At 39.0% G+C, this 16,537-nt stretch overlaps 1 protein-coding gene across 1 annotated transcript; it reads right to left on the bottom strand.

The window, feature by feature from the left end:
* Positions 1-285: 285 nt before the first annotated feature.
* On the bottom strand, positions 286-16,250 carry RXYLT1 (ribitol xylosyltransferase 1). Its single transcript, XM_065423209.1, has 5 exons — positions 15,899-16,250; positions 13,723-13,825; positions 8,357-8,671; positions 4,965-5,135; positions 286-932 (listed from the first exon to the last, which is right to left on the bottom strand). Exons 1-5 carry the CDS (start codon positions 16,248-16,250, stop codon positions 512-514), a joined length of 1,362 nt encoding a protein of 453 aa, XP_065279281.1. The 3' UTR covers positions 286-511.
* Between the last annotated feature and the right edge of the window lie 287 nt (positions 16,251-16,537).

Below are 16,537 nucleotides of genomic sequence, written 5' to 3'. Positions count from 1 at the left end.
ATTCAAGGCCTGCTTGACCATAGTTCTCTTTTTCCTCAGTTAACGAAAACTATAATAAAATTATATTTTAAAATAAGGAAAATGATAGCAGGAGACTTTCAGGAAAGAATGCTTAAGGTATAAATATCAGTGTAGTGGAGCCACCACTTATTATGCTTTTTGTGAAACATTTATCTTTGGGTGATGTATTTGCTGAAATGCTTCCATATCTAGATTAAAACACAGAAGTACTGACTTGCTAAGAATGAGAGATGGTCATTGCAAAAAATAATAATAAAGTTGATGTCATCCATCCAGACTACTATCCTGTAAGACTGCATCCTCTCTGAAAGTAGTTTAGGAAAGAAGGGTGAAAATCAGCCCTAGGTAAGCTGGTGCAACTCTACTGACTTCAAAGAAATTGCACCTGCACTGGAAGTGGTTCATTTATTTTTTATTTTTATATAAAAGCTTACTTGAAGGTCAGTGAAAATTAAACGTTTGATCTATTTTTGATTTTCAAAGGGGGCAATTAACCTCCTTTATAATTTGGTAAAAATGAATTTTCCAAGATATTAATAAATTTATGTCTCATTTGTGCTTTGAAGTACCGGTACCATTCTATAAGCTTTTTTCTCCTTTGAATCTTTTCTTGTAAGCTCATATTTTTCTCTTTTTCTAAAACAGCAGGAAGTTCTTCCCAGTTTTTAATAAAGATAAATGGAGCCCCCATGGTCTTTAGTAATTGCAGTGGAGCACTGTGGTATATAGATGAATTTCCACACTTGCCTGGTGTCATTACATCTTCTACAACAGGAACAGAGCCATATGAACAAGCTTCATAAATTCTATAGCATTCTGTATTTACTCCCACTGGGCACAATGTGAGATCACTCTGTAGCAATGCATCTTGATAGATTCTAAAACTTTCATTTGTTTCTTGAGGCTGCCACCTAGAAAAATAAAGAAGTTGAAAATTAACATTACTTTTTCCCTCCAAGGGTAGATGTATTACAATGAAAAATAGAGGTCCATGTTATAATTTTAGTATATATAAATGTTGCAGAGCTGCAAGGTTTGTAACAACAGATCTGAAAATCAGCAAGCTGTTATGTTTCAATCCACATATTCCTAAATATTTTTTTTCAGGTATTTATAGAAAAGTTCACCTGTAAGCTATAAATGCTATAAGAACAGTTTTCAACTGAGGGCCTTTAAAGGAATCATCAATACTTCAAGCACCCAAAAAAAATATATATTTTTTTAAAATATTTTGCACTGGAAGCCCCTATCAATTTACTTCATAAGCTTCACTAGAAGGTTATTAAGTGGCTCAAAAATAGGCATATGGAGATAGAATGTTCTGACAGACTTTTTGAAGCAAGAATAGTTTCCCCCCCAAAATATTTAAAATCAGCAGGGGGATTTACTGTTCAGAAATGAGAATGTAAGGCAGCAATTGTCAATCTCTTCAATTTGCTCAGACGGTCCGAGGTACTGTGTGTGACAGCACTCTAGGCCATAGATACTGTATAATCTCTCTCTAGATTCTATATTAACCTCTCTCAAGTTCTTTTGTCCAAAATTTTCAGAAAAAGCGTTAAGTTGCCTCTAGTTTTATTAAATGCCTTTTAAAATTTATAATAAAGGTTTTTTAAACCTTCCATAAGAACAACTGTACAAACTAATTAAGAGTAGAATTAATTTGTTTGGTTTAATCATGATGAGAGTCCACCCCAGGGGTGGGCAAACTGCGGCCTGGGGGCCATATCTGGCCCTCAAGCTCCCGCTGGGGAGCGGGGTCCAGGGCTTGCCCCGCTCTGCGGCTCCACGTGGCTCCCAGAAGCAGCGGCATATCCCCTCTCCGGCTCCTATGCATAGGGGGCTCCACATGCTGCCCCTGCCCCAAGCGCCGCCCCCGCAGCTCCCATTGGCCAGGAACCACGGCCAATGGGAGCTGCAGGGGCGGCGCCTGCGGACAGGGCAGTGTGCGGAGCCCCCTGGCTGCCCCTACGCGTAGGAGCCAGAGGAGGGACATGCCGCTGCTTCTGGGAGCTGCTTGAGGTAAGCACCGCCTGGAGCCTGCACCCTGACCCCCTCTGGCATCCCAACCAGAGGTATTCTATTATTGTTTAACAGTGCAATTAATTTTTGTAATCACTTGACAGCTCTAGTTGCAATGTATAACTATCTCTAGCTGAGACTGCAATGAAGGCAGAACCAATAAAGGCACTCTATTTCTATGTCTATTTTCCAGTCTCTTCTTTGATATGGTCATCTTCTTTTCAGCACATTTCTCTGCCCATGCCTTTATTGGTTCTGCCTTCATTGCAGTCTCAGCTAGAGACTGCAATGAATACATTGCAACTAGGGCTGTCAAGTGATTAAAAAAATTAATCGCGCTATTAAACAATAATAGAATACCACTTTAAACATTTTTGGATGTTTTCTACATTTTCAAATACAAGTACTGTAGTGCAATCTCTTTATCATGAAAATTGAACTTACAAATGTAGAATTATGTACAAAAACTGCATTCAAAAATAAAACAACGTAAAATTGTAGAGCCTGCAAGTTCACTCAGTCCTACTTCTTGTTCAGCCAATCGCTCAAACAAGTTTGTTTACATTTGCAGGAGACAGTGCTGCCCGCGTCTTGTTTACAGTGTCACCTGAAAGTGAGAACAGATGTTCACATGGCACTGTTGTAGCCAGCGCTGCAAGATATTTATGTGCCAGATGCGCTAAAGATTCATATGTCCCTTCATGCTTCAACCACCGTTCCAGGGGACATGTGTCCATGCTGATGACGGGTTCTGCTCGAAAACAATCCAAAGCAGTGCAGATCGATGCATGTTCATTTTCATTATCTGAGACAGATGCCACCAGCAGAAGGTTGATTTTCTTTTTGGGTGGTTCAGGTTCTGTAGTTTCTGCATTGGAGTGTTGCTCTTTTAAGACTTCTGAAAGTATGCTTCACATCTTGTCCTTCTCAGATTTTGGAAGGCACTTCAGATTCTTAAACCTTGGGTTGAGTGCTGTAGCTATCTTTAGAAATCTCACATGGTACCTTCTTTGAGTTTTGTGAAATCTGCAGTGAAAGTGTTCTTAAAATGAACAACGTGCTGGGTCATCATCTGAGACTACTATAACATGAAATATATGGCAGAATGTGGGTAAAACAGCAGGGGACATACAATTCTCCCTCTAGGAGTTCAGTCACAAATTTAATTAATGCATTATTTTTTTAATGAGCGTTATCAGCATGGAAACATGTCCTTTGGAATGGTGGCGGAAGCATGAAAGGGCATACGAATGTTTAGCATATCTGGCACGTAAATACCTTGCAATGCCAGCTACAAAAGTGCCATGCAAATGCCTCTTCTCATGTTCTGGTGACACTGTAAATAAGAAGAGGGCAGCATTATCTCTTGTAAATGTAAACAAACTTGTTTGTCCGAGCGATTGGCTGAACAAGAAGTAGGACTGAGTGGACTTGTAAGCTCTGAAGTTTTACATTGTTTTGTTTTTGAGTGCAGGTATATAATAAAAAAACCCTATATTTGTAACTTGCACTTTCACAACAAATAGATTGCACTACAGTGCTTGAATGAGGTGAATTGAAAAATACTATTTCTTTTGTTTATCATTTTTAGTGCAAATATTTGTAATAAAAATATACACTTTGATTTCAATTACAACACAGACTACAATATATATGAAAATGTAGAAAAACATCCAAAATATTTAATAAATTTCAATTGGTATTCTATTGTTTAACAGTGCAATTAAAACTGTGATTAATCGCGATTAATTTTTTTATCGCAATTAATTTTTTTTGTTAATTGCATAAGTTAACTGAAATTAATTGACAGTCCGAATTGCAACTTTGAAGACTTCTTCCTAGTTTTATATTCTTCCACCTATTCTAATAAATTAACCCATCTTAAAAAATAGATTATTATTCATACACTGAATATGGAAAACTGAAAACAATCAAAATATAATTTTTCACATTAAAAATACTCTTAGTATTATTTATATTTTAAAGGGAGTAAGTATTCCATTAAGGGTGAAAGAACTGGCACCTTAATCTACAGTCCTATTTGAACCCTGAAAATCTCTGTGTTAAGAGTATCCTTTTTATAAACCTATATGGCTTATATATGTTAATTCTAAAATGGCCTGTGTGTTTAATTCTAAAATCTGAAATTCAAAAAAGAAAATAATTCTTTTTGAGATGGTATCAAGTGATCAAACGTAATCCCTCAATCGCCTTGACAGCCATGTCACTCCTTCCTACAGTCCACCCTTTCTCCTTTTAGGAGCTGTACAAAACTTTATTATGAGTTTAAATAATCGATGAAAGACAGTTTAGATTTTTTAAAAGCATCTCATCCTCTTTAAGGGAATACCTATCGAATCCTGCCAAGGTTTAAGGTGGAAGTTGTCAAAAGCAAATTAAAAAGAACCATTAGAACTTATTTCAGTTAGTCAGAAGATCCGTTCTACCTCCTGAAGACACGAAATAAACTATATTGTTTAGCTGAAGCCAGCATCTTTATACGCGGTTGATGACATAAAGCTCTGGTTTCATGTCTCCCTCTTCTGGTAGGTGGATAATATCCACAGGATGTATGACACAGATTTTGAATACCCACTGCCACTTCCACCAAAACCAGGTATGTGTGAGAGGAGACAGGACTGGCTGTATTATGTTAGATATTTCTTTCAAACTATTTCAAGTCACAACCACAATGTAAAGTACTGCAGCACACAAGGTGTTAAGGCATCCAAGATCTGTATGATCATCTCAGCTCAGCAAGGTTTTCATTGTTTTAAGTTTGACCATTGTCATTATTTATACTATTTTATTTATAACATATTTTAAAAGAGATGACCTATGGTCATCAATGATCTAGGCAAGGGGCTTTGAATAATTCAGCTACCAAACTATACATTTACAAAGTAAATCATAGCTCTTACTGTTCTCTGGCTGCAATCCAACAGAGTTTATCAAGCCCGTCTTGTTTCAAAACTTCCATTAGGTTCTCCCTAGATGAATTCTTATACACCGTTCCTAAAAAATTACATAGATATGATCTTGGAGAATGTAGCATTGACCAGTTGGGCTCTACGATGGGGAAATTCCTATATCTGTAACAACAATGCATACATTAGATGAAAATATTTTTATGTCAAAGGAAAAAGATGGGTCTTTGCACCATTTCATGTTTATGTAGCAGATTTTAAGAACTGAAATAGTTTTGTAATCAGTTCCAATATTTAACTACTGACTGAATTTAAAAAAACAAAGATTGCCAAACACTGATGGATAATATTTATCATTATCCCTTTGTTTTTAGATGAGTATTATGTAGCATGTGTACATAATTCCACTTGGTGCTGACAAAAAGAAGTTAGGGATCTTCTAGGGCGTGAATCAGAAAAAAACATTCTGTTTCAATAGCAGCTGTTCTCAATACCACCACTTATTTTGGCTGAAGTTGCTGGGTTAGTGGTTCCTTTGGAGTTGACACCTCAGTTATTTGAATCAGCTGAAAGTGTATGCTGTAAAAACAATGCCATTGGTATACTGCCAAATGAAAACTCAACTCGGTCCCTACAACCTGTGCATCTTCACCAATTTAATCTGTGAATTACACTTAAAGTTACTGATTTTAGTCATAACAGCACCAATGGTTCAGCTAAAGGGCTGGCAGAGTCATTTTCATTATCTAGAACTAATTTACCACACTTTTGTATGTTAGTATTAAATTACATGTCCCTCTTACAGCTGTCACATTCTCAAAATTAGCTATGATTTTCTTTCTAACTTTGTTATTTTTAGAGAGTGGGTCAATAATACTGCTAGTTTCCCTTCTATTTCTATATTCTTTCTATATTATTACAGTAAGGAAACAATTTGGAAAAAAACATACATTGATCACAAAATTTTCCTAGTTTCAAAACAAGCCTTTAGTCTTACTCCTGGGGGAATTCTGTGCCACTGCACATGCACAGAATTCATGTCCCCCGCAGAGTTCTTTGCTTCCCCAGAGAAAAATGACTTTCTGATGGGGGAAGCAAAGGGAAGCCACAAGAGCAGTCATGTGACCCTCCCCAGCAATATGTTTTAGGTGCCCAGGGCAGCCAGCAGAGAGCTAAATCACTGTGGGGCAGGAGGCGGGACTGGGGAAGACCCGGCTGGTGGATCCTACCCTGCGCTGGGCTCAACTGCAAGTCCCGGCTGGGTCAGACCCACCCTCAGAGTCCCATTAATGTTGCACCCATACCCCCCCAACAAGCCTCTGTGCATTCAGATCCCCCCCCACACCTGGATCCCCCACTGAGCAGCCTGCCCCCAGACTGACCCAAACAGAACCCTCTCAACCCACACCTTGATCCCCCCACACTGAGCCCCTCCACATTTGATCCTGCCAGGCTAAGCCTGCCTGCCCACACCTGGCATGGAGGGGCAGGGCCGTAGGGTGTTTCTGGGGCAGGCCTGGTCCTTGCTCTGTGTCAGATTTGGGTGCAGCCTCACCACTGGGTCCATGTCCCAGGGGAGAGCTGCACAGTGATCTCCCTGCTCTGTGCAGCCAGTGGCCTGTGCTCCCCAATGCCACGCTGGAGTCTCCACATTTATTTGACAAATAACATTTGCAGAATTTTAAAATATTGTGTGCAGAATTTTTAATTTTTTGGCACAGAATGCCCTCAGGAGTACTTTAGTCCATCCTCACTTTCCTTGGCTTCTCCACTGCCTTTGGTACTGTTGATCATACGCTCCCCTTCTGAACATCTTATTCCCCACCCCCACCTGGGGCTTTCATGACTCTGTCCTTTCCTGGTTCCCCTGCTATTTCTTTGGGCAGTAATTCAGCACTTCTTTCAGAGGTTCTCTCTCTTCCTTGCCCTTGTTTCTCTCTGTAGGTTACCTACCAGACTTTGTACTTGTTTCTTTCCACTTCTCTCTGTCACTTCCTCACCCACTCTTCATTTGGGTAATTGCATCCATTTACATGGCTTTAACTTCCACTTTTACATCAATGACTGCAAATCTACCTTTCCACTTCTGACCTCTCCCTCTTTTTCTCACCCCCTTACCCCTGCATCCCAACTACCTCTAGGGCATTTCCTCCTAGTTGTCTCATTGTCATCTTAACATGTTCAAAACTGAATATATCTTTCCTTACAAACACTGATTCTTTGCCACTGTGGAGGCTCCATGTTTACTTTCTGTCAATGGCATCCTGAGCAAATTTCCTTTGGTTTCAATAAAAACATGTTTTCTAATGGCCAGCATTGCAAATTCAACATGGATCTGAAAATTAAGCTTTCTGGCTTGCATTATTACCATTGATAATAGAGATTCTGCGTTGGAATAATTCTGTTAAGACAGGAGTAAGACAGGAAAGAATGAAGATAACTCTCCCATAGCTGTATCCACTCTACAACACTAACAGGATTAAAATGTAGTAAACATTTATTGCAAGGCATCTTACTATGATCCCAGAGTTTACCAATTACAAAAATTCAAGGGGTATAAAATCAAATCCCAGTTTATTAGCCACAAGAGAAAGAAACACTACCCTCAATGCCCCCTCCTACCTCCCCCCAGGGGGGAAAAAAAAAAAAGTATTCTCAATACGTCCAAACTGGATTCCCTTATTAGGCCCCAGGCCTCTTACTGAAGTTCCTCCAACTCTTTCCTGCAGCAGAGCTTTTCATAGACTGACTTCCCTCTGAAAAATCTCTTCTTTTTACCCTGGATAAGGGTCCCAGCCTGCCCTCATCTTAAAGAGAGAGTAATCCACCACACTTACTTTTTGCCACTAAATTCTAGTCTAGGCTATTCTGGTTCTTATTATGTGTTCAGAGTGCCTTTCAGAGTGAAAAAACATACAAGATGACTTATATCGGCATATTAACGTTTCTTCGCTAGTCCTCCCCCAACCCAGCTGTGGGAAGCTATATCATTTTTAATGTTGTTTAATCCTAATGTAAATGTTAATAGTTGGTAATGTCAGCAGATATGGCAAATTTGACTGAACAGTCACAAGAAGCAAATTATTGAATTAATACGGTACCCCTTGAACACACTTTTTAAAACATAGCTGTACTTTAACTTCTGAATTACCTTTTGCCTTTAAAATTTCTGAAGCCTAATTTAGATAGTCAAAACCAGCAGCATGAACCAAAGTCAAGTTCCGCAGCTTGCTTAACAGTTTTAGACAGCAGAAATTATATACAATTTTTTATATATAAAATGTTTCAGACATAATGTTACAGATATAACTGCTAAAAACAATAGGCATGTACAGTTCATGCATAACTGATTCCTTAAGTGTAATCTGTTTATGTTTAACACTTACGTAGCTACTCCTAAAGGCCACTGGAAAATATCTTCTTCGTTTACCCAGGTACAGTCGTATACTACAAAAAGTAGTTCCACAAATCCTCCGTGTCTTTTCAGGTATGGGTGAATCCATTCATTGTTACACTGTTCACTTCCAAGCAGCACAATGGCAACATGCCTCAGCTTGCGAGTCTGTATTAAAGTTTGTGCATAATGCAACCACTGAGTGTCATAAGTGATCTTTGCTTCCTCTCTTCCATTCAGAACTAGAACCACATTAGCAGCTTCTACTGAAAAGTATCCCGGGACTACGGCTGGACCAGTGATGAAACTGTGAATAATAAAACACAAACACTTGACATCTTCTGAGATATGTTACCAACTTTTATGCATATTCTGTTCACTGCATTGCAAACAATCTGCCTGCAGTGTTTAGAGATTGTCTCTTCATTAAAACAGACATTATGTACTGCAAAGTACCTTTGCTATTGTGACAAATTTCAGATGTACAGAGTCTAAAACGACAATTTAAACTTCAGTAAAGCTCACATTGGCCTTTTACCTGAACAATAAAGAGATTAAAAATTAATTGCAAACACGGTATATTTGCAGGATCAGAACCCAAGTATTTACGGACATGTTTAACTTCACATATGTGTGTTGTCCCATTTACTTCAATGAGACTACACACATGCATAGGTGTTTGCAAGGTCAGGCCTTTGGATGGTTAAACGAAGGTGAAGTGCAGTATCTGTTTAGTATTCAAATACTGAAAAGTCTTGAAAATCTGAATGAACTCATTGAAACCAGACAGAATCCCTAGAATAATTAGTTAGGGTATGCTTTGTCATCTGTGAAATGGATCATAAACTTTTATTCTTTTCAAAAACAAACAACAGAATACAAAATACCACCATAGGGACTGAAAACCTTCAGTTTCATGTGAGAAATGAGAAATCTGTAGTACTGTATTATGACAGACACTAGTATGAAAAGAAGGATGGTCCAGTGGTTAGGTCACTAGCTTGGGACTCAGGAGACCAGTGTTCAATTCTCTGCTCTATTACAGACCTCCTATGTGACCTTCATCTCTGTGCTTCATTTGCCTACCTGTAAAATGGGCATAATAGCACTTTTCTAATGGGAAGGGGGGTTGTGAAGATACATACATTAATAAATTTTGAGGTGCTCAGTTACTACAGTAATGGGGATCATTACAGTGCCTAAACAGATACTGCACTTCACCTTCGTTTAACCATCCAAAGGCCTGACCTTGCAAACACCTATGCATGTGAGCAGGTGTTTGCAAGGTCTGATGAAGTGGGCATTCACCCACGAAAGCTTATGCTGCAATACTTCTGTTAGTCTTAAAGGTGCCACAGGACCCTCTGTTGCTTTTTACAGATTCAGACTAACACGGCTACCCCTCTGATACCTATGCATGTGTGTAGTCTCATTGAAGTAAATGGGACAACACACATATGTGAAGTTAAACATGTCCGTAAATACTTGGGTTCTGATCCTGCAAACAATCTGGGAAGCAATTCAGCGTTAATGTTCTAAAAATTCCCTGAGCGTAACTTAGAACTGGGAAGGTGGGTTATTCTTAAAGTCAAATCTGACTATGTTCTCCAAAGTGTTTTTTTTTTTTTAAATTTACGTTTGAAAAGTTCTAGGGAGGTTAAATTATTCTTCTGAAAATTTTTGGGGTAGATATATCATGTCCTGTTATGCCACCATATTCTGCATCAATGAGAACAAAGAAATACCCTGAGTTTATTTACATGCCCATTTTAACTGGTATTTTGGCAATTATGTCTTTAGAGTTAATACTTTTAAAAAATACCCATATAAAAAGGTCTCAGTGCCCCACCAATAATTAACAATAGCAAGACGCCCCACACTCACACTCCCAGCAGCCTACAGACTATAATAATAATGCACAAAAACTCCATGAGCCAGCAACATTAAATAGTCAAATACAGATAACAGTTTACTTCAGCCAGCCAATAAATAAAAATGAAAAGTTTGGGCTATTTCTGATTAAGGAAAAACAGATTAATCATAGATAGAAGGAGAGAATTCACATTTTTATACTTGATGCAATAGATTATAACTAACCTATCCAGTTTTTAATTTCTGCTGTATTGGTACTTTCACTTTTTAACTCTGTATTTTGGAAGTATCTGAAATGTGAATAGATTTTGCTTAAAATGGAGACTTAGCAAACTCTTCTCCTCTAAAGAGGTTAGGATAATCTGGTTGCACCCAGAAGACAGCCTATTTAAATGCCAGTAAAGAAGTCCTTTCTCCCAATGAGATACACATTAAGAAACTATTTGTTAAGTATTATTCACCTGAAACTGACAGATAATTTAAAGAAGAAAATGTTTTTAACCAGTCAAGATTCTAAAACCCCATCCATAAGTGTAGCAAAATATTTCTTATCACTAATTAAAGTCAAGTCTTGACAAATATTCTCTTGTTCACACCAAATAGGAAACTTTTCTGGGAGACTGAAATTAGTTTATACTGATTCTAAGTTTTGTTTTTTAAAAAAGATTCTATTTGTGAAAAGAAAACCTTCCAAACTTCCATTCCATTCAAAGATAAAAGGATGCAGTGCTGTCTGCCTGAGTCTGCAGATGGACAGCTCCTGTACTGCTACTCAGAGCTTTCTCAAAGTGCACTGGCATCACTCAGAAGGCATTCAGCCACTTGCAGGATCAGACTCCAAATGCATACTTTGTACTGAAGAGTTCTCTTTTTCCTTAGAGTCATACAAAAGCCATTCTGAGCATTAAAAGGCTTAAACAAACCACTATCATTACACTACTGAAAAGCACTAAGGGTCATCCTTTGTAAACTGACTATTCTAAACAAAGTGCAATAGTAGGTTAGACAAGTCAAACTTAAATAAGGTGTACTTTAAAAAAAAATCTTATATGATACTACTTGGAAGGATGGCATTTTATGATTCACAATGAATCCATTTACCCTGAACTTGCTATTTCTGGCAATTCTATAGATTGGGTTAAAGCAAAGTACTACTACAGCATGAACACACAAATTCTAAAGAGAACCTTACTTTAAAAAATATTTGTGAAAAACAGCAAGAGTGTCCCAAACCAAGTTTACTAATTTTATAATAAAAAGATGCTGCAAAAGAGCAAAAATACTCACTTCCATGAAAACACCATTAGCTTGATGTTCTATTTTATGTATATGTTTAGGATAGTTTAACAGTTTTAAACTGATGTGCCAGATGAAGAACGCTGTTACATTTTACTATACAAAACTTGACACACTGCCTTTATTATTCTGCCTTGCCTTTATTATATTCAGCAGTAATGCAAGGAACGGCTTGTATCCTGTAAGACATTGGCTTCAGCAGTTAGCATGATGCTTGAAGCCTATGAACTTTGGCACAGATAAACGGCCCAACAGTAACCACTATGTTTTGGGGAACTGGAAGTAGAGTGTAAGGGAGAATTTTGTCCATAATGACATCAGCCAACCACAGAAACATGCGCTAACACCAGCTTTTGGAAAGTTTTGGAAAGAACATCCAGCCATACGAGTGCCATAGCAACGAACTGACATATAGGATAATGAGTTCAAATCATTAATATACTGACCTATAGAAGGAGGACACCTCAAAACTAGTAGATTGAGGAAAAACAATAAGAAAGAGGGGAAATACCCCTACTGAATATGCATTACACGTAGCGGCGTCAGCGTAATGTATTATAAAAGTTACATCCCAGCCTGTGGGCAGTAGGAGAGAGAGATGTATCCCTTGGGAGATGCCAGAATGATGGCCACTGGTGAAGATGAGGAAGGCGATGGTGATGGTGACGGTGATGAGGAATATAATTGCTAATATTTCAGGTTGTTCTGCAAGGGATGGTGTGAATATGATGTGCAGATGTACTTTCTGTATTATTTCTATCTACCTTACTGAGCTGGAGTGTTTGTGACTGTGCATTTTTAAAATAGACAAATGCAAAGTCATACATTTAGGAACAAAGAATGTACATCACACTTACAAGATGAGGGAGCTGTATTTTGGAAAGCAGTGACTCTGAAAGTGACCTAAAAGTCATGATGGTCAACTGAACATGAGCTCTGGGGGCTAAGAGGGCAAAAATGATCCTTGGGTGGATAAGCCAGGGAATATCAAGTAGAGGCAGGGAGGCGATATTACCACCGCATCTAGCATTAGTGAGACCATTTTTGGAACATTGTGTCCAGTTCTGGTGTCCACCTTTAAAGGGTTCAGAAAAGAGCAACAAGAGTTGTGAGACCAAAGAAATTCAATCCATTTAGTTTAACCAAGAGAAGATTAAGAAGTGACTTGATCAAAGACTTTGAGTACCTAGGTGGGAAGAGATTTTTGATAGCAAGAGCTGGAAGCTGATGCTAGACAAATTCAGACTAGAAATAAGGCATAATTATTTAAAAGTGAGGATGATTAACCACTGGAATAACTTACTTAGAACATGGTGTATCTGTTTTCACTTAGACTGGATGTTTCTGTGAAATATATGCTTTTGCTCAGTTATGGGCTTGATGCAGAAATTACAGGGTGAGGTTATATGACCTGTGTTATAGGGGAGATCAGACTTTATGATCATAATGGTTCTTTCTGGCCTTATGAAATTATTAATATCACTTCTACAAAGATGACTAGTGTAAAATTAGGCCTGGTGAATTTCTCATGTGGATCATCAGGTGTTTATTTCAACCTGTATATATGATTTTATTTTAAAAAGCGACACGGTCATATTCTGTAATGAAAAAAACCCAACCAAAAAACTGATGAATTTCACCCTGTGAGACTGTACCTCAGATCAAAGGGTCCATGCAAGGCTCTGAACATCACTTAAGCTCTTAAATGGGGGCTTAAGTGGTGCACAGGTCCTTGTGCAGATGAATAAGGTTGTAGAGACTAGAACTGTAATCTGTAGGCGGGAAGAGTGGCCACAGAAGAGGGTGAACTCCAACCTTGCCAGCTTCCACTGAGTTCTTTGCACAAAGCCTAATTCTTCTGACTTTAAGCAGTGATGGGCAATAGGATTGTTCTTGTAATTTCTAGAAATTACATTTTAAATTAAACATCAAACTGTCATATAGAACATATTTAATACAAGGTCTGAAATTAAGTATGGCAATAAATATGTTCATGGTTGGTCAGAATGAATCACCAAAACAAGCATTATTGTTATACCATTTCCCTTTATACATATTAAAATATTTACAATTGTTGGAGTGGGAGGGATAAATTATACAACTGGACACCTTTTCCTACAGTGTTTATGTTTTCAACACAGAGACTGCTAAAGTCAACATAAGAGAAGGTCAGTGTCATGCAACTGGTACCTGAAATGTGTTTTTCCTCCCTTTATGCTTCCTTCTCTCCACTGAGCAGTCACATCAGCAGGTTCAAGCAGACCTTCAAGAATATGTTGCCAGAGGTAAAGACCTACATAAATAATGAAGAGCGGCTGGAGTACTTGGTGCATACATGGCATCTCCTGTCTACTGTAAAAATCATACCAAAAGGAATGTTTCAGGAACTGTGTGGCAATGATAGTGGGATGTGGATGTCAAATTTTCCTATTTAACATGGATTGATTGCTCCACCCCCCAAAAATAAACAAACCCACCCTCACTCTTTGGAATTAGAAAGGGAGGATTTTCTACATCAGGCCAAAATTTGGGCAGTTATTTTTTAAATTGTAGGCAGTGTCCTGTTAACTGCTGGGCAGGAAAACAAAAAATGACTGTGTAAATATATTTGTTAAAATGTTAAGCATTATCAGCCTTAAGACAAGTACACTTGTCACAGGGTGACTGGCCCCTTTAAGAGGCAAGGGGGTCCAGTGCACCTGGACTGACTACCTGCTGCCTCGTTGGGTTTAAGGGAAAGCATCTGGACCCTATAAAGGCAGACACAGCTGGCTGTGGGGGGAGACAGTTGGCAGATGCCTGAAGACACTACAGGGAATGAGAAGGCTCCTGCAGGGTCCTGATTCAGGAGGGAAACAGACCCTCCAGGAGGAGGTGGTGGGCCAGCTGAAACTGGAATGCAGACTTCAGTTTGAGTTCTATTTTGAAAGAATAAATAAATTGGCACCCTGAAAGTGAATGCTTTGAATTTGGACTGTTGTCTTTTTAAGGGGCCCTGAGTGAAGGGGAAACTGAGGCAGGCCTCAGCAGAGCCACAGTTGGCAAGGAGGAGGCACTATAGTGTAGTCATGCCCAATGACAACACTGTTTGAAGTTACGAGAGAGAGGTGAAGTTTCTCCCCTGGGAACATGGAATATTTTTACAATGGAAAAATACCCACGTATAGTATGTCAATGAATACAAAAGACCACCATAAAAAACCCCATCTAAAGATGGCATTGTTACAGTTTCAGTGAAAACTCCTCCAAAAGTTCCATTCACATTCTAAGACGGTCAAGGTTCTTGGAGTTTTATGGATAGAGGAAATGCAATACCTTCTAAAATGGAGCAACTTTCAGGTTAATTGCTAGCAGTGTCAAGAAAAGGGTGTTCACTTTTAGATAATTAAGGCCCCAGTCCTGGAAACAGTTACATGCATCAGTTCAATATGAACCCTAAAGTATTTTAAGTTACATATGGGAAGGTTCTAGATGGGTCGCTGTGTCCAGGGCAATATTAACCTATCAGTAGGCCCTGGCCTAGGCAAACATACACTTTGCCCAGCCTAATGCAGAGGGGAGGTCTTGGAGGGCAGAGGAGACTAAGCCCACACAACACACACTCCGAAGCAGCAGCTCCTGTCCCGTAGGGCAGGCATTCTGGGTGTTTTGAGATGGCACATGGAGCCACAGCTCTACTCAGATCCTACCAGCCCATGCAGCCCTCACCCAGCCCTGTGGGACAGGAGCCATCGCTGAAGGGTGAGCAGGGGCAGGCTCACTTTCCAACTCTCCCCACTTCCCTGGCCTCCCCTCTGCACTGGGCAGGGATTAGGGCTGCAGTACTAGGGCAGAAGGTAGTGCATATATGTAATGGTGGGTCACAAAAAAAAGAAAAGAAAAGAAAAGACAATGTAGTTAGTGAGTCTTCTTAGTAAAAAGTTTGGGAAGGGAACAAATCTGCACAACCCGCATAGTGTTTCTTTCTCTCAACTTCTGATCTAGAAGTCAGCATGAAAAAGTATTCACCAGGACTCTTCAGTTTTTTGAATCACACTATGTGCTCTGGAATGAACAATGCAACACTACGCAATTTGCTTAGGATAATCCAGCAAAGAGAGTCCCTGACAACAGTATAGGATAAGCAAATGAACAAAGTATGCCAAAGAACTGAAGTTTGTTCTCATTGTGTTGTTTATACAGTTCTGAATAATAAATACTTATCACTTATACCAGGCCTTCCATCCAAAGATAGCACAGTACTTTAAACAGGTAAGCAAACACTGTTATACTCACCTTTACAGAAAGGAAAAGGGAGACACAGAAAGGTTAAGGGACTTGCCATGGTCACTTAGCAGTATTAAACAAATTAATCACAAATGCTTACCAATGGCTGCTTTACCCCAGATCTGCACTTTAAGGTCTGTTTGTTCTTGTTGGGATTTCATATTTTTTAACATTTGAAGATTAGTTTCATATCTCTGCTGTGAAGCAATCTGCTCATTTTTTTCATCTCCTTCCCAAGGATTCCATTCTTCATTTCCCAAAGATGAGCGTTCTAAGTTTAAAAGACACACATTTTGCATTAACAACCTTAGGTCTACAAGTCTACTCCCAATTGTTACAGAAATAACAGGTCTCATTTTAGTAGATGTTTTAAGGTACTGTCCACACAAGACTATTTTCAAAACACACTTATGCCCAACCATGGCTACAGCATAGCTTGCATCTGTGCTCATTGGGCTAGTCTACAGTGACAAAAATTAGCCTTCTAATTCCCCACAGGTAGCAATAGTGGAAGCTTTAGTGTAGACAGGGCTCCGGTCTGCCTGTGCAGCATTGGGGCCTATGTTTGTACAGCACCTAGCACAATGCTATCCTGAGCCCTACTGGGTATCTATGGTGCTACCACAATAAATAGTGAATTTTTTATTCCAGGGCATGAGGAATTTTCTTTGTGGAAGTTCCTATAAGCAGCTCCTGCAATGAAAGATTGAAAGGGGGGAGGAGGGGAGATAGCGGGGGG

The sequence above is a fragment of the Emys orbicularis genome, chromosome 1, assembly GCF_028017835.1.
Source record: "Emys orbicularis isolate rEmyOrb1 chromosome 1, rEmyOrb1.hap1, whole genome shotgun sequence".
NCBI lineage: Eukaryota > Metazoa > Chordata > Testudines > Emydidae > Emys > Emys orbicularis.
This window is presented reverse-complemented; position numbering and strand designations above follow the sequence as displayed.

Coding starts and splice junctions, on each gene's coding strand:
- RXYLT1 (XM_065423209.1), bottom strand. CDS start 16,250: ATGAGCACAGATGCAAGCTATGCTGTAGCCATGGTTGGGCATAAGTGT. Junction 8,672..13,722: donor GGAGGAAAAACACATTTCAG/GTACCAGTTGCA, acceptor TATTATTCACAG/TTTCATCACTGGTCCAGCCG. Junction 933..4,964: donor TGGATTGCAGCCAGAGAACA/GTAAGAGCTATG, acceptor TTATTTTTCTAG/GTGGCAGCCTCAAGAAACAA.